This window comes from Leptodactylus fuscus, chromosome 7 (genome assembly GCF_031893055.1).
Source record: "Leptodactylus fuscus isolate aLepFus1 chromosome 7, aLepFus1.hap2, whole genome shotgun sequence".
In the NCBI taxonomy this organism is placed as follows: Eukaryota; Metazoa; Chordata; class Amphibia; order Anura; family Leptodactylidae; genus Leptodactylus; species Leptodactylus fuscus.
In genome coordinates, this window is record NC_134271.1 from 78,791,661 (window position 1) to 78,810,671 (window position 19,011).

Genomic DNA, 19,011 nt, shown 5'->3' on the forward strand with positions numbered 1-19,011 from the left:
AGCTCATATTAATTCAGGTGAGGTGTGTGAGACTTAGGGTCTGTGACGTCTCTCACTTGCAAAACACGTTGAAAAGGCAAGACAAAATTGCCTCCATGTTCTGCAGTTTCATGCAGAGTGAGGACACTCAAACATAAGCTGATGTCCTTAACCCTGTGTATGAGCAGCACATAAAAGTCCTATATTGTGATGGGTTGACTAGGCTGGAGTTAAAGGGAATCTGTCTGGATTATTTTGAACATTAACCCTCCCACAGGTCCTAATGTAGTGGGCGTTTAGTGTCCTAAATCGCCCGGTTGCAAAGCCATCATTGCCTACAATAAAAATAAAAAAAGCTGTACACTCTGCATTTTGCTATACTCCTCGCAAAAGCACAGTTCTTCTTCAGAGGAGTACACCTCAGCTTCAGGGTGCATGGCCGGTATCTCTGGCGCTGGGGTGTAAATCCTCTGCTTCACTGAAGAGCTGCGCAGTCGCAGGGAGCACCAGAGATGAGTCTGATAGGAGTAAGTATAAAGGCTAAAATGGGCAAGGATGGATTTAAAACAGAGTGATTTGGGACACTGAACTGCCCCCACCCTGGGTCTATAAGGACCCGTGGGTGGTTTAGTGTCCCATATCAACATGACAGGTTCCCTTTAAGAAGTTCAACCTATAAGGAAAGATCTCACATCTGGCACAAAAATGTACAACTATTGGCATTTCTAGGACTATTGTCAGTCAATAACCAAGATATAGGACTGTATCCTCTCACTGCTCCACCTATACACTAGGATAAAATAAATGTTTTAGGCTTGTCTATTTGGTATACGTTTTGTAGAACCAACGCCACAGAGAGAAGGTTTAATGACTGAATGTTATATGCACTTGTTAGAAGTCAGTCAGTGTAGTAGAAAACACTAGGCTACCTGTCCTCTTTACCAGTTCTTCTGGCTAGAACCCATCTCCAAAAAGTAACTTTGTATAAAAATTAACGTCCAAACTTGGTTAAAAAAATGAGTAAACTTTAAAACCTCTGACTACAATTAACATTGACTATTACTGGCACTTATGTTCCAGACCCCTGCCAGTACTTGATGTTTCAGGGCTTGTTTTCAGGTCATTTCTTCGTCTTTTAAGAGTGAAATAAATCTGTTTGGAAATTTCATTATCCTGAATGTACTAGAGACTGCAGCTCACGGAAGATGGCGCCCAGAGTCCAGCTTGTCTCTATATCCCGTACTTTTTTGGCTAACTAGAAAATAAAGAACAGTTATTTGGTAAGTATGAATGGAGGATAAGAAAAGCCTCTGAGGACCTAGTGTGCTTAGTACCTGCAAGGTTGTGTCCTCCTCAAAGCCAAATCCTCTGAGCAAAGCAGTGATGTAGGTAAGATCCATACACAGAAAAGGACTCTGTGATGAGAAGCGGTCCATATGATCACACACTGTGGGGACAAAGAATCTCTGTATAGTAGACCAAAATTCATACCCAAAGTCCACATTTTTTTTATATACAGTTGTTCTTCACTTGGATCTATCTATCTTCTGCTTGCCTTCTTTGAAGTGTTTTGGTTTTTTTCTTCACAATGTCAGCTTACCCTAATCAGTGAAAAAGGTTTAAATGTCTGATCACTAGAACATGAAGCTGGTTTACAGAGCCTTCCTATTTTTTGCATACCTCATAGAGATGAAGGAACTGTCAATCACACATGGCATTTTTGTTACAGAAATTTCTAGAACTGTTCCATTAAAGAGAACCTTTCACCTCCTCCAACTTCAGTTCTTGGTATCTGTTACTGGCACTGCTAATTCTACCACAGTTGGAATATTTTTTTGTTGCCCTCACTATTCATGCTGCTAATTTTGGTGCCTGGTGTACTGCTTAGACTCTATGGTCGGGTTGGGGGGTGTGATTCAGAGCTCTAGTCAGAGGTGGACAGTATAAGCTCAGTCTCACACTCCTTGTCTGTTCCTACCTGACACGTCCCACTGGACAATACAGAACCTAAATAAAATATCACACACCAAAACTGACAGCACTTATTGCTCAGGAACTTTGGAGGCTACAGAAAAAAAAATTCCAACCATACCGCATTCAGTGGAGCAGCATCTATTAAATGATGAGAAGAAATGTAGATATTGGAGGTGGTTAAAGGTCCTCTTTAATCTACATGGGGCACTGACAAATTTTCTGCACCTGCTGCAGAAACCACTTTAACAACTATGAAAGAAATCTGCAAATCTATGTTTTTGTAAACTCCTTGAAGTGTGATCAATAAAATATCTTCAAAATCAATATGGCATTACAACAGAAAGGAAGACTGAGTTGGGCTATACTTGTATCAGGACAAAATTACCTTCTTGGGCTTTTAAAGAAAAGTCCCTGACAGCCAGCTGTCCTCCATCCTCGTACTCTAAAAAGATGCAAAAGTCACATGAGATGTCTTGAACTGCATAAACCCCTATCCATAATACCCCTATGCCATCTTACCAATCAAATTTGTGTCTACTGCCCGGTCATAGTAATAAGAAAAGGCATAAAAGTGGCCGTCTCGAAGCTCATCAACGCTGTGAAACTTTCCCTGTAAGATGTGCAAAACCTCCGAGTAACAGGCATCAAACCCTGCGCGACCTAGATGGTAGAGAAGACGACTTAAAGCTCTGATGTCTATAATTATATATATATATATATATATATATATATATATATAACAATCAGAAGAAAGGGGGTAGTCTCTGATATCTGCACATGACATCAGATACATATTAAGGCCATGGTCACAAAGTGTTTTTTGTTTTATAGTATGGTCCTACCACATCAAGGTCCTAGTTTGTCTTTTTGGCCTAAGTTCAGAGGCTATGAACCATCCTAACTTTATTCCAGCTGTACCAAAAAGTAAAGTCAGCTATACTTTTCAGTGCAAAGATATTCTGCAAACAGACAGCAATCCTACTAGAGCTATTGAAGAAAAAGATCCTGTAACGCAACACTGTAAGCAATGTCTGTGACAGCTGGTTTCAAGCTAGCTGCTATTTATTGTCCCATCTACACACTCACCATCAGTCCACCCTGCATATCTGTAGGTGACGCCAGCAAATGTCCATTCTCCGTCCAGAGCTGGTGGGAAACAGTGACTGCGAAAGGTCTGTTTCTGCTGTGCTGAAAGTCAATGACATGTTTTGTGTGTGAGCACAGAGCAAGGAGTGGATTCAAAGGAAATGTGGAATATACAGTCCTATGAAAAAGTTTGGGCACCCCTATTAATCTTAATCATTTTTAGTTCTAAATATTTTGGTGTTTGCAACAGCCATTTCAGTTTGATATATCTAATAACTGATGGACACAGTAATATTTCAGGATTAAAATGAGGTTTATTGTACTAACAGAAAATGCGCAATATGCATTAAACCAAAATTTGACCGGTGCGAAAATATGGGCACCTCAACAGAAAAGTGACATTAATATTTAGTAGATCCTCCTTTTGCAAAGATAACAGCCTCTAGTCGCTTCCTGTAGCTTTTAATCAGTTCCTGGATCCTGGATAAAGGTATTTTGGACCATTTCTTTCTACAAAACAATTCAAGTTCAGTTAAGTTTGATGGTCGCCGAACATGGACAGCCCGCTCTCAAATGATCTGAAAACAAAGATTGTTCAACATAGTTGTTCAGGGGAAGGATACAAAACGTTGTCTCAGAGATTTAACCTGTCAGTTTCCACTGTGAGGAACATAGTAAGGAAATGGAAGACCACAGGGACAGTTCTTGTTAAGCCCACAAGTGGCAGGCCAAGAAAAATATCAGAAAGGCAGAGAAGAAGAATGGTGAGAACAGTCAAGGACAATCCACAGACCACCTCCAAAGAGCTGCAGCATCATCTTGCTGCAGATGGTGTCACTGTGCATTGGTAACAATACAGCGCACTTTGCACAAGGAGAAGCTGTCAGGGAGAGTGATGAGAAAGAAGCCGTTTCTGCACGTACGCCACAAATAGAGTTGCCTGAGGTATGCAAAAGCGCATTTGGAGAAGCCAACTTCATTTTGGAAACAAAGATTGAGTTGTTTGGTTATAAAAAAAGGCGTTATGCATGGCGTCCAAAAAGAAACAGCATTCCAAGAAAAACACTTGCTACCCACTGTAAAATCTGGTGGAGGTTCCATCATGCTTTGGGGCTGTGTAGCCAATGCCGGCACCGGGAATCTTGTTAAAGTTGAGGGTCGCATGGATTCCACTCAGTATCAGCAGATTCTTGAGAATAATGTTCAAGAATCAGTGACGAAGTTGAAGTTACGCCGGGGATGGATATTTCAGCAAGACAATGATCCAAAACACCGCTCCAAATCCTCAGGCATTCATGCAGAGGAACAATTACAATGTTCTGGAATGGCCATCCCAGTCCCCAGACCTGAATATCATTGAACATCTGTGGGATGATTTGAAGCGGGCTGTCCATGCTCGGCGACCATCTAACTTAACTGAACTTGAATTGTTTGTCCAAAATACCTTTATCCAGGATCCAGGAACTGATTAAAAGCTACAGGAAGCGACTAGAGGCTGTTATCTTTGCAAAAGGAGGATCTACTAAATATTAATGTCACTTTTCTGTTGAGGTGCCCATACTTTTGCACAGGTCAAATTTTGGTTTAATGCATATTGCACATTTTCTGTTAGTACAATAAACCTCATTTCAATCCTGAAATATTACTGTGTCCATCAGTTATTAGATATATCAAACTGAAATGGCTGTTATAAACACCAAAATATTTAGAACTAAAAATGATTAAGATTAATAGGGGTGCCCAAACTTTTTCATAGGACTGTAAATAACAAATGTATCCTCCTTACTGGACCTACTTATGTATTTGGCTCAGAAACTTCTACAAAAACAGTATGTATATTTACAGCCTGTGATATATCTGTGTTTTTCACCATCATTACCTGCAGATTCAGAAGCTCCAAGCACAGCCACACGAGCCGCCTTCAGACCAAGCCCCAAATAACTGGATAATGTACAAAAAAAACTATCAGACAGCAAATAGTGACAGAACACCCAGCCCCTCCCCAAAAAAAGCTGTATTATCTTCCAAACCCCAAGCAACTGCTCTGCATACCCATCCTAATGCTAGTTACATCTCAGACCTGTGCGTGTACAGTCGATATGTGCTGTTAAACAACTCAAAGGAAGTCAAAAAGTCAGGAGGAGTCTGGTCCAACGTAGCCTGAAAATAAAAAAAACTCAAATGGTGACAAGGCTTATATCAAAACAAGAAGAAAGAGAGAGAAGGCAAAAGATGTTTCTTACCTTATCCAAAGGCAAAAATGTTATCTGAGTGGAGCCTCCACCCAAATCCAATGTCCCAACACTATGATCCCCATGTAACCGACCTGCAGAGAACATCTTTAGAAATAATCGATAATGTAACCCACATATATAATGCTAAGATTTCACCCAAGGTATGGCTATGCTGGTTCACACTCTAAGTCTTATATACACAAATGTGGATAAAAATAGTAATGAAAAATAGATGTAATAGTCAATTTTGCTTTGCCGTTTTGCATCCGTGTGTCATGCCTGGCTCACTTTTTTTGGTCTATTTTCATTAGATGAATTTCAATGGTCTTGGATAGCTCCAATGACTCAGCCACTTTTTTTTACTGTTGTGTGAATAAGGCCCTACCCATAAGGACATACCTGTCAGAAAGTTGACTGTAATCCAGGCAAAGATTCCTGTAAAAAAGAACTGGCAGCATTAGATACTTCGAAACATGGCAGTACAGAGGAGAGCGCAAAGTACTGCAGTTCTTTTAAAGAGTTTAGCGGTGTAAAAATCTGCATTATATATTACTATGTATCTGACAGGAGCTAAATGATCAAAGTAATCAATAAGTTTAGGTTTATTTTACTAAAGAAAAAAAAAAAGAACTTTTTAATGTTTTTCCAACCTTCATCAGTTCCATCCAAGATGCTGACGCTGTTCTCTGGGACCAGAAAAGGAGATGAACTGAAGACTTTCCTGACCTAAAAACAATAAGAGGCGCAATTATTAGGCACTGTTCAACCCTGCCATCCACAAGTATTGCCAGTGTCATCCCACATGAATAGACAGTTCTCTTCCAAGCACTTTATTCTTATTGCCTAGAAACCTGGATCAATATGAATAGGGAATAGGAAAGGGAACGATATACTCAGCCACCAACCAACTCATACATCGTAGATGTAAGACACATCATTCCTGTGATTCATTCCTTCCGGAAATCGTGTGCCTAACTTTAAGATCCAAAATACCTCCCGAATTCTAAGCTGTTTTTCCCAATCGCCTCCTCTAACGGGACGTTTAACTCTTTCTATTCCTCTGAAACTTAGACTAGTGATGTCCTCTTTACCTATACTTTGTAGGTGTTCCGAAATCCGGATTTTTAGGGCTCTTATAGTACTTCCCACGTAATGTACTCCGCATAAAGTGCATGATATTAAATAAATGACATAACTGCTATTACAATTGATATGATACTTAATCAAAAATTTCTTTTTCATATCTGTACTGTTATAACTTTTTGTGACTTCAACTAAATCACATACCCCACATCGAGTATTCCCACATTTGAAAAAAACAACCGTGTGAAGCCAAGTCTCAGGATATGTCTCATCAGAAAACAGACTCGGGGATATGTAATTGCCTAAAGTTTTTCCTCTTCTAGATGAAAAACTAGACCCTTGCAAAATAATATCTCTTAAAATAGGATCTTGATGAAGGATGGGCAAGTTGTTTTTGATACTTTTAATATCTCAATATTCCCCTGCGTCCCACCAGCGGCACAATATGGGGTATTTTCTGCCCCTGTGTGCTGGTAGGACAGGCGGAATTTTTAATTAGCCAGACTTAACACCTGGCTGGACCCTATAAGAGGGCACCACACCCCTCCCCCTGCGTGTTTTTTTCTGTCCTGTGTGTGGACAGGTGGGGAGGACTTGGTGTCCTCCTATAGGGCTCCTTGGGTCACTTAACTGATCCTGAGTCCTGTCCCTCGCTGGGGCTCCTGACCTGGAAAGAGAAGGCAGGGGTGTCAGCAGGGTCTTCCCTTCTTCCCCTTCTCCCCGTCCGCTGACACTTACCTGCAGAGTCGGCGCTTCATGCGGAAGCTTCGGCTTCTGCCGTCGGCTCTGCGAGCGAGTAGGGGCCGGAACCTTCGGCCGGCTCCCTCGTTCCTGGACGGGGAGGAAAGCTTGCGGCGCACTTCCGGCGGCGACCGGAATTTTACAAACAGTAGCTCCGGAGAAGGAGCTAGGTTTAGGGGCAGGGTAAGGCAGTCCCCTGGCCCCATTCCCCCCCTCCTAGGTAAACAAATCTTTGTTTGGGGGTCTTAGGGGGGTGGGAAGTGGGGCGGACCCGCCCCCTTTTTTCGGCGGCCAGCTTAAAAAGGAGGGCAGGACACTCAGTCCTTGCCTTCCTAGTTTCCCACTAGTGGGGCTTGTGCAGTTTTTTTTTTGTTTTGTTTTTTTTTTATGTAGATTGTGAGCCCCACATAGAGCTCACAATGTACATTTTTCCCTATCAGTATGTCTTTGCAATATGGGATGGAAATCCATGCAAACACGGGGAGAACATACAAACTCCTTGCAGATAGTTTTATGCCCTTGGCGGGATTTGAACACCAGGACTCCAGCGCTGCAAGGCTGCAGTGCTAACCACTGAGACACCGTGTGGCCCCGGGCTTGTGCAGTTTGCAGTTTGCAGGTTGCAGCTGAGCTTTGTATTTGGACATCTTGGTCTAAGCTGTTCCTCCAACGCCCGGTAAGAAACCATTATTGTGTTTCATGTGTGTTACTCCTCTCATACAGTAAATCTATTTAGGTGAACATAGCGGTCGCTATTTTCCGCTACCATGTCCTCTTCCACCACTCCTCCTGGGGACCAGGAGAGGAGGAAATCCTCAGCTAAGAGAAAGCATTTTTCCTGCTGGGATTGCGATATTCCCTTACCTGATGGTAAGTGTAGTCTGGGGTAGGGGCTCTCTGCAGTAGGAGGTTGCTAATTAACCTCTATGTTCCAGGATACGATTGGTCACGTTGTCGGTCCTGCAGAGGGCCTCCTGCTGATGAGCCCTCCCCCAGGGACATGGTAATATGGATGAAGGAGTATATGGTGAGTACGGTGCAGAGAACAAGAGGAAAGATGGTTTCCCCACTTCTGGTAAGCTCCTCCTCCTTTTTTTGTAGGATGAGTCACTAAAGGACATCCGCGTGTCCATCACCCAGCTCTCCAAGAAGCAACGGACAGAAGGGCGCTCTGCTTCTCCCCCCTCCCTGGAAAGACTGCAGATGGAGGATGACTCCTGCCCATCCATGGTGCAGTCGAGCGTGGCCAGCAAACCCATATTCCCATAGGACAAAACAACCAATTTGCTGAAGGCCATCCGGTCAAGGGGCCTGGGGGAAGCCTCCGCTTCTACCGCTGAAGGGCAGAGGGCCTTTCAGGTAGATGCGGCATTAATGGCAATTATGGAGCAGGAGTGGAAATTTCCTGAGAAGACTCATGTGGCCTTCAGGGTATTTAAGAATTTGTATCCGGTGGATCCTGTCCAGCTGGCTTGCTGGGGGCCACCCCCAAAAGTAGACCTGGCGGTAGCCAGGATGTCCAAGCGTACCATTGTGCCTCTTGAAGACGGCTCTAACTTACAGGACCTTTTGGATAGGAGAATAGACTCCACACTTAAAAAAGCGTATTCATCTGCTTCAGCTCAGACCTCTGTGGCCATTGCCTCCACCGAAGTGGCAGACTTCCTACGTGCCCGGCTGACACAACTGGAGCGGGACATAGATACCGGCGTCGATAGAGACGAGATCTTATCGTCTATGTCCTCTATTCAGCTAGCAGCAGATTACCTGGGAGAGTCATCCAGACAACAGTTACGTCTGTCAGCAAAGACCATGGCTCAGACCACAGCCGCGAGAAGGCCACTGTGGCTCTGTCCCTGGAGGGCGGACTTACCATCCAAATACGCCCTGTGCGGTCTACCCTTCCAGCCGGGTAAGGTGTTCGGGCGCAGCCTCGATGACCTAATGGAGGGTCTGGCCGAAGACAAAGGCAGAACCTTGCCGCAGGCCTCCAGAAGCAGAAGGCCTCCCCCAGGTAGGGGGCGTGGAGCTCAATCTAGGGCACAACCTCAAAGGAGGTCCAGAATACGACCTAGAGGTATGGGCAGGGGGCGCGCCAGGGATGATTCAAAAGGTAAAACTACCTTTTGAGGGTGCGCAGCTCTCTGCGGCCAATCTTGCGGTAGGTGGGCGTCTGGCCCACTTTGCCTGTGTGTGGGATCAGACCATCAAAGATCCTTGGGTTTTGCGGGTGGTGGCCCAGGGCTACGCCTTGGAATTCAAGCAGCCTCCCCGCGATCATTTCACCAGCACTCGTATCCTGCCTGCTGCACAGCAGTCCATCCTAGAGGCAGCCGTCTTGGAATACAGGACAAAGGGGGCCCTGGAGAGGGTCCCCCCTCTGGAGGAAGGGCTCGGTATCTACTCTCCAGTGTTCCTCGTCCCCAAACCATCTGGGGACTGGAGGATGATAGTAGATTTAAGATATCTCAATCGGTTTCTAAAGGAAAAACCATTCCGTATGGAAACAGTAGAGTCTGTAACATCCTTCCTCCAGCAGGACGAAGTAATGGTGACCCTAGATCTCAGGGACGCCTACCTGCATGTCCCTATTTTTTGCCCACACAGGAAATATCTAAGAATAGCTGTTCAAATAGCCGGCCGCAGAGAGCATTTTCAGTTTACCGCCCTCCCCTTTGGCATATCGTCAGCCCCGTACGTCTTTACCAAGACGGTCGCCCCCATCGCCGCCGCTCTAAGATTAGAAGGGCTCTTCGTGGTTCCGTATTTAGACAACTGGCTCATAAAATCTCAGTCTACTTCTCTACTCCGCCAACATCTTCAGATCGCTGTATCCCTCCTCCAGAAACTAGGGTGGGTGATCAACTGGGAGAAATCCGAGACAGCGCCGTCCACCCGGAGGAAGTTTCTCGGATTTATTCTGGATTCCCAGAAGATGCAGATCTACCTTTCCGGCCCAAGGAAACTCAAGATAGAGGCAGCTGCCCGCTTTCTGTTCAGAACTCGGCGAATAACCATCCGGACCGCCATGAGAGTTCTAGGCCTGATGTCTTCTTCAGCCAGGGCGGTTCCTTGGGCCTTATGGCATATGCGTCCCCTTCAGAGGGAAATGCTGAGCCCCTGGAACAGGTCGCCACGGGGACTGCAAAAGAAGATCTGCCTTTCTTCCGCTACCCGTCTTTCCCTCAGATAGTGGATACACCTGAAAGACGGAAGGTCTACGGTCCCTCCAGAGTGGGTCCTGCTGACAACGGATCCCAGGGGATGGGGAGCCCACTTGGACGACAAAACTATACACGGCGTTTGGGCACATCCGGAACAGGGGTCATCCAACCTGAAGGAACTTCAGGCAGTGTACCTTGCCTTGTGTCACTTCGCCCCCCCTCCTCAAAGGGAAGGCGGTCAAAGTCCGGTCGGACAATATGACAACGGTCATCTATATAAACAAACAAGGCGGTACCAGATCCCGGGCCCTTCAAAGAACCACGAACCTAATCTTCTCATGGGCAGAAAAGAACCTGTCCCATCTATCCGCTGTTCACATCAGAGGCTCCCTGAACATAGTAGCGGATCAGTTGAGTCGGGGTATTTCCGTATCCGGAGAATGGTCGCTTCATACAGGAATATTCCAGCAGATCGTCCAAAGATGGGGTCTCCCAGAGGTCGATCTTATGGCAACCCGACTCAACGCCAAGGTGCAGACCTTCTGTTCCCTGTATCAGGAGGACAACCCCTTGGCAGTGGATGCCCTGTCCATCCCATGGAGGTTCAGGCTGTTTTACATCTTCCCTCCGGTTCCCATCATACCCAGGGTATTGATGAAGATAAGACAGGACCAAGTCTCGGGCATCGCCATAATCCCATTCTGGCCAAAAAGGACTTGGTTTGCCCAGCTCATGAGGACGAGTCAAGGCATCTATTGGAGGCTTCCCCCCCTCCCAGACCTGGTAACTCAAGGAGAGCTGCTCTGCCAGGATCTGAGGAGGTTCAACTTGACAGCCTGGAAGTTAGCCAGTCCCTATTAAGGAATAGAGGACTTTCAAAGGCCGTCCTAAAGACGATTTCCTGTGCCCGCTCAGAAGCTACAAATAGAAGTTACCAAAGGATTGGTAACATTTTTAAAACTTGGTGCCAGGAGCACGAAGTGGACTCCGTGGATCCTCCGGTAGGTGTGATCCTGGACTTTCTTCAGGACGGCCTTGACAGGGGCCTCTCGGTTGCCACCTTGAAGGTGCATATGGCCGCCCTGTCCGCCTGTCTGGGGAGGCGGTTATCTCAAGACCCCCTAGTAAGTTCCTTCCTTAAAGGGGCGGGGAGGTTGAGACCAGCAGTATCTGCTCCCGTCCACAAGTGGGATCTCGGCAAGGTCCTATCGGCGCTATGTGGTAAGCCCTTTGAACCTCTGGAGTCTGCAGAGCTGAAGTTCCTCTCCTACAAGGTAGTATTCCTCTTGGCAATAACATCAGCCAAGAGGGTAGGAGAATTACAGGCATTCTCCTGTGAAGAACCGTATATCAGCTTCTACGAGGACAGAGTCCAGTTAAGATATCTACCGGGATTCACCCCCAAGGTTCCCTCTGTGACCAACAGGTGCCAGCTGGTCACACTTCCAGTATTCTATCCATCACCCTCCACTCCGGAGGAGGTAAAACTTCATTCACTAGATTTATCAAGGTGTTTAAGAATTTATCTAGAGCGCACGCGCTCTTTTAGAAGATCGGAAAACCTTTTTGTAAACTTTTTCGGGAAGTTAAAAGGCCTGGCGGCCTCGAAACCCACCATTTCTAGGTGGGTGAAGGAGGCCATTAAAATTTCATTTGAGATACAGGACTTATCTCCTCCGGCCTTCCTGACAGCGCACTCCACGAGGGCAGTCTCTACCTCGTGGGCAGAAAGGTGCGCCTTGCCGCTTGACCAGATCTGTGCGGCGGCGGCGTGGAGCTCAGACTCCACATTTGTAAAACATTATAGACTGGCTAGCCAGTCTGCGGAAGCTGCGGCTTTCGGCCGTACAGTGTTGAGTTCTGTAGAGCGCCCACCCTAATAAGGGGACTATGCTTGCTATCTCCCCATATTGTCCCGCTGGTGGGACGCAGGGGAATGATGGGTTATGTAGGTAACCTGTTTTCCCTAAGTCCCAACAGCGGCACAAGTCTCCCTCCCTATAATTTGGTAGAGGAAAACAGACTAAATGTATATAAGTTGCTTGCATGCACTTGTAAAGACTGTATGTATGTGGAAATACCAATATCTTTACTGTAAACATATTATATTGTATAGAGCCTGTTATAGGTTACTTAATATTAACACGCAGGGGGAGGGGTGTGGTGCCCTCTTATAGGGTCCAGCCAGGTGTTAAGTCTGGCTAATTAAAAATTCCGCCTGTCCTACCAGCACACAGGGGCAGAAAATACCCCATATTGTGCCGCTGTTGGGACTTAGGGAAAACAGGTTATCTACATAACCCATCATTCCATGCTATATTTAGTTGTAAAATGAACTCCCCGTTCTCTGTCTCTTTGTCTGATCTTCTGAATTTTGTACAATAAATCTCGTCTATCCGACTTAATGGCTGTATTATGTGCTCTTCTTATAGTCCACTCAGAATAACCTCTCTGCTTTAATCTAGCACTGGTTATTTCCATTTCTTTGTTAAATGCCCCATCAGTTGTACTATTCCTTTTTACTCTCAAAAATTCTCCCACTGGTAGGGATTTCTTAGTGTGCTGGGGGTGCAAGCTAGAGGCATGCAGCAACGTATTGCCAGCCCCTGGCTTACAATAGTTCTCGATGAGCACACAGGGCAGACATACCCCCATTAATGTGCTGCTGGTAGGACATAAGGGAACCTATGTCAATCCTCAAAAAGCAGATAGATAAACACAGAACAAAGAAATTGTGATAGAACCCGAGAACTGACTAGGTAAGAATGGGTTGTCATCAGCCACGCTTTGGCCTAGAAGCTAATATCCTGCATGCCAGGGTGAATTGCAGACATCTTGAAAAATAAGGATCAACACTGTAAATATTGAGTCATTGCAAAAACTTAAAGTATTTGTCAATAAAAGTGCAAAAACGTATGAAATGGCTGTAAGTGATCTTCAGCATGCCATAGAAATATCTGACTAAAAGGTATTTGTGAAAACCAATGCCAAGGGTTATAGCCATTTCAAGTCTCATTTCCTAACTGCCTGCAATTTCTATAAAATTTGATCCAATATTCGGTAAGTTCTCCCACCTCCAAGAGAAGGGCCTCCGCTTGATGTTCGGGAAGCAGTCGCAGCCCTGCAGTTGCTTTCAGTATCAGCGGTGTTTTCTTCCAGTGAGTGGAAGGGATATTGTCCTGTGCCAGGTGAAGTAATGAGCGGACAGACTCTGCACCCTAAGAGAAACCATCAGAGGTAATCACAGCAATCCAAGATGCATCTGTTTATATTATACATTCACTATGTAAATTTCAGTATATGACTTCCCGCAAGACTCAGCAACCTCCTGTCCTCAAATATTATGTAACTGCTAGTCTCCTGAAATACTCAAAGCCTGTGACGTCCTATTAGATGAGGGTACTCTTCTCCTGAGATGCTCTTTTCTGGACGTCCCTGCTTCTTTTAGCCCATAGCCCAAGGGCCCATGCATACTACTGTAGTTGCTTTCAGTATATTGGCCCATTAATTTATATGGCCCCACACACACGTCTGTAGCTTTTACAGGGCAGTGTCTGGGCCATAGAGACCAAACTATGGAGCAGGCCCTGCTCCTGTCCTTATTTGTGGTACATTCACCATACATGACTTATTGCGGATGACCTACTCATGCAATGCAATTATTTTTTTGCAGCATATGGATCCGTTTTTGCAGACAGTAAAAACCACTATGGACATTTGCATGTAGCCTAAGGCCTTATTCACAAATTAATAATTTTACATTGGTGATTGTGTGCCAAAACTAGGAATGGATTAAAAACAAAAGGTGAAACTCTTTCCATCATACCCTATCTTTGTGTAGTCTCCATTCTTGATTTTTGCACACAACTTGCACAGTACTTGTTCTTACACTGAATTCTGGGATATGGAGGACCCTGCTGCTCTGAGATAGTTGTGCTGTGACACATGAAGAGCGTCCTCAACATAGTCAAGGTGGCTTTCTGTTCATAGTCAGCATGTGGCAACACGGTGGCTAATATGGAGCAGGTAACAGAATTGTGATCTGACATTTCCACCTTTTTAATGACCTCCCACCATGCACTCACTCACTCACTCACACTCACTCACTCACTCACTCACTCACACAAACACATCAAGCTCACCTTTGCAGGTTGTTCAGCAAAAGCAGAAAGTCCTGGCTTTACAGACTCAAAGATCTCTCCATCTAGTTCCAAAGGAGACCCTAAAGCATGGAGGAAACCAGGATGAGAGTAGCACAGACTTCTTGAGGAGGGAGGGGTTGAGTACTTACCTGCAGTTCTCTGGTGGAATGTGTAGATGTGGATTCGTGTCCCAGTGCTGCCTGCATCAAACACTATGCCATAGATTGTATTAGTGGATGTGCCAGGTACTGCCCATGGGTCCAATGAGCAGATACCAGGCAAAAGAGCCAAATAGAGAGTAACAGCAGCAGAGAGCAAGCACCTCATAGTCTCCCAGAGTCACACACCCTGTACATAGAAGAGGAAGGCTGCTTATACATGGACTTGTGCATGAATATGACATCAGAGGCATACACACATACATCAGAAGAATATAGATATAACTGGCATACTTCACATCAGAAGTACATACATATCCAAACATTCATTAGGGGAGTATACATATAACCATCATATAACCTTATTGGGGCGGGAGCACTAGATATATGAGAAGATAACCTTGCCATAATAAGAACATAACGACTGGGTTTCCCAGACCATAGAAAGTCTCGTTGTAGCGATGACATGTGACAGAAGTCCCAGCCACATGTGACTGCTGTGGCCAAGCAGTGGCCTCAACGAAGGGCTTGAAATGTCACTACCTGTGACATCACGAGTCTCCTCCTGAGGCAAGCTCTAAAGGGATAAATGCTTATGATTGATTGGTTTTCCAATCCCTGTCATAAGGAGTAGGTGCCAGTCTGTGAATAACTACTGAAACTCTGCACTACTCCAGTGCAATTGATGTAAAAAGTGAACTGTATTGGAACAAGGCCTAATAATGGATGCAGACAGTTTGGACGTCCCGCGCCTATAGCACTATTTAGACAAGGTTGGAATACTCTTTGCCACATCCTGGGTCCTCTAATACCTGTGAATGATACTTGTGTATATCATAACAAACTGAACATAACAATTGCTGCAGTTCTGAAGACTAAAGGAGGTCCAATGTTAGACTAGAAGGGTATTTGCAATAAAGTGGCCATACTGTGTACAGCAGGATTGTAGGCATGACAGAATTCATGCAGTTCCTTGGTTTAGTTGTTAGTTTTCTGTATTTTCATGACTATGAAAATTGTAGATTCACACTGAAGGCATCAAAACTATGAATTAACAAACGTGGAATTATATACTTAACAAAAGAGTGTGAAACAACTGAAAATATGTCTTATATTCTAGGTTCTTCAAAGTAGCCACCTTTTGCTTTGATTCCTGCTTTGCACACTCTTGGCATTCTCTTGATGAGCTTCAAGAGGTAGTCACCGGAAATGGTTTTCACTTCACAGGTGTGCCCTGTCAGGTTTAATAAGTGGGATTTCTTGCCTTATAAATGGGATTAGGACCATCAGTTGTGTTGTGCAGAAGTCAGGTGGATACACAGCTGATAGTCCTACTGAATAGACTGTTAGAATTTGTATTACGGCAAGAAACAAGCAGCTAAGTAAGGAAAAACGAGTGGCCATCATTACTTTAAGAAATAAAGGTCAGTCAGTCCGAAAAATTGGGAAAACTGTGAAAGTGTCCCCAAGTGCAGTTGCAAAAACCATCAAGCGCTACAAAGAAACTGGCTCACATGAGGACTGCCCCAGCAAAGGAAGACCAAGAGTCACCACTGCAGAGGATAAGTTCATCCGAGTCACCAGCCTCAGAAATCGCAGGTTAACAGCAGCTCAGATTAGAGACCAGGTCAATGCCACACAGAGTTCTAGCAGCAGACACATCTCTACAACAACTGTTAAGAGGAGACTTTGTGCAGCAGGCCTTCATGGTAAAATAGATGCTAGAAAACCACTGCTAAGGACAGGCAGCAAGCAGAAGAGACTTGTTTGGGCTAAAGAACACAAGGAATGGACATTAGACCAGTGGAAATCTGTGCTTTGGTCTGATGAGTCCAAATTTGAGATCTTTGGTTCCAGCCACCATGTCTTTGTGCAACGCAGAAAAGGTGAACGGATGGACTCTACATGCCTGGTTCCCACCGTGAAGCATAGAGGAGGAGGTGTGGGGGTGCTTTGCTGGTGACACTGTTGGGGTTTTATTCAAAATTGAAGGCATACTGAACCAGCATGGCTACCACAGCATCCGGTTTGCATTTAGTTGGACCATCATTTATTTTTCAACAGGACATTGACCCCAAACACACCTCCAGGCTGTGTAAGGGCTATTTGACCAAGAAAGAGAGTAATGGGGTGCTACACCAGATGACCTGGCCTCCACAGTCACCAGACCTGAACCCAATCGAGATGGTTTGGGGTGAGCTGGACCGCGGAGTGAAGGCAAAAGGGCCAACAAGTGCTAAGCATCTCTGGGAACTCCTTCAAGACTGTTGGAAGGCCATTTCCGGTGACTACCTCTTGAAACTCATCACGAGAATGCCAAGTGTGTGCAAATCAGTAATCAAAGCAAAAGGTGGCTATTTAGAAGAACCTAGAATACAAGACATATTTTCAGTTGTTTAACACTTTTTTGTTAAGTATATAATTCCACATGTGTTACTTTATAGTTTTGATGCCTTCAGTGTCAATCTACAATTTTCATAGTCATGAAAATACAGAAAACTATTTGAATGAGAAGGTGTGTCCAAAATATATATATATATATATTTACATAGGGCAAATATATATATATATAAGGGTGCATTCACACTGAGTATACGCTCAGCTCAGGCTTTTTTCCCCTATTGCTTTCAATGTGATACGCGCGTATCACATTAAGAGCAATAGGGAAAAAAGCAGCCCATTCATTTCAATGCGGAGAGCACGTATGCCGGCTCCCATAGAGATGAATGGGATCTGCTTTGTACGCGCTCATTCTGAACATGTTTTACATTCAGAATGAGCTGAGCGTATACTCAATGTGAATGCACCCTAACCAGGACATGTTCTAGAAACATATAACCAGCACACATTATTTCAGAATATACTATATATAACCAGCATTCATCACAACAGAGGGACATACATGTATATATACATATAACTGGCTTATGTCAGAAGAGCATACATATACAAACATCAAGAGAACATACAAAAACTGGCATACATTACATCAGAGGGACATGTACATACATATCACCCATCATACACCACTTTAACACTGTACCTACAGAATACACGTCATCTATACTGCCCATCACATTCCTCTATTGCACTTCTAGAATACCAGCCGCCTTTAGGCTAAGGTCCCATGTTGCAGAAACGCAGCTTTTTTTTTGTTGGAAATTTTGCTGCAGTTTTTTGAGCCAAAGCCAAGAATGGCTACAAAAGGGATGGGAAATATATAGGAAATTCTTATGCTTCTGCCTTCTGCTTAATCCACTCCTGGCTTTGGCTCAAAAAAAAAAACGCAATCTGCAACAAAAAAAAGCTGCGTTTCTGCAACGTGGGGCTTTAGCCTTGCATTTGCAATAGCTAATCACACCACTGCGCCTCAGAGATACCCATCACTTATATAATATACCACAACCCATCACACCCTTTTGTCACTGCATCTCTACTATATACTACAGCTCAGCACATCCCTCTGTAACTGCACCTCCAGAATAACGGTCACTTGTACTATACACTACAGTCCATCATACCCCCTGTAACTGCACCTCAAGAATATTAGTCACTTGTACTATATACTACAGTCCATCATACCCCCTGTAACTGCACCTCCAGAATAACGGTCACTTGTACTATACACTGCAGTCCATCATACCCCCTGTAACTGCACCTTCAGAATATCGGTCACCTGTACTATACACTACAGTCCTTCATACCCCCTGTAACTGCACCTCCAGAATAACGGTCACTTGTACTATACACTACAGTCCATCATACCCCCTGTAACTGCACCTCCAGAATAACGGTCACTTGTACTATATACTACAGTCCATCATACCCCCTGTAACTGCACCTCCAAAATATTAGTCACTTGTGCTATACCAGTCACTACAGCCTATTACACTTCTCTTTCACTTCTCATCGGGAATACCAGTCATCTGTACAATACATTACAGTCCATCACAAGTTCTCTATCACTGTAGCTCCAGAATACCAAATACCTGTACTGTACTGCACCGCTGTTTATGCCCTTCTGTAATTGTAGCTCCAGAATACGAGTCAATTGTATGTGACACTACAGTCCATCACACCCCAACTGTCACTGCACCCCGAGAATACCAGTCGCCTGTATAATACACTACAACCTATCACAAGTTCTGTAACACTACAGCTCCTGAGCTTCAGTCAGCCAACACTAGATCCCACAACACCCCTATATCACTACTTACCAGTCTCAGATATATATATATATATATATATATATATATATATATATATATATATATATTACACTAAAGTCAATGACAATACTCTACAATACTCTATGCACCTCCTGTATAATGCAGTATCTTGCAGCTCTTTGGACTCTCGCACTCTGCCCTAATGGTTACATGATATTTTCCTGCCAGATTTCCCAGGATCATGAAAAGCATGTGAGTACGCTTAATTTCACAGAAGTATG

General features: G+C 44.4%; 1 protein-coding gene across 1 annotated transcript; it reads right to left on the reverse strand.

The window, feature by feature from the left end:
• Positions 1-480: 480 nt before the first annotated feature.
• Positions 481-18,900, reverse strand: ENTPD5 (ectonucleoside triphosphate diphosphohydrolase 5 (inactive)). The gene is made up of 14 exons (XM_075282273.1): positions 18,880-18,900; positions 14,553-14,751; positions 14,404-14,483; positions 13,336-13,479; positions 5,924-5,999; positions 5,673-5,708; positions 5,283-5,365; positions 5,120-5,199; positions 4,919-4,980; positions 3,040-3,141; positions 2,473-2,613; positions 2,339-2,395; positions 1,314-1,426; positions 481-1,234 (listed from the first exon to the last, which is right to left on the reverse strand). Exons 2-14 carry the CDS (start codon positions 14,728-14,730, stop codon positions 1,148-1,150), a joined length of 1,239 nt encoding a protein of 412 aa, XP_075138374.1. The 5' UTR covers positions 14,731-14,751; positions 18,880-18,900; the 3' UTR covers positions 481-1,147.
• Between the last annotated feature and the right edge of the window lie 111 nt (positions 18,901-19,011).

Coding starts and splice junctions, on each gene's coding strand:
- ENTPD5 (XM_075282273.1), bottom strand. CDS start 14,730: ATGAGGTGCTTGCTCTCTGCTGCTGTTACTCTCTATTTGGCTCTTTTG. Junction 5,709..5,923: donor CTTGGATGGAACTGATGAAG/GTTGGAAAAACA, acceptor TCTTTTTTACAG/GAATCTTTGCCTGGATTACA. Junction 1,235..1,313: donor AGGAGGACACAACCTTGCAG/GTACTAAGCACA, acceptor TTTATTTTCTAG/TTAGCCAAAAAAGTACGGGA.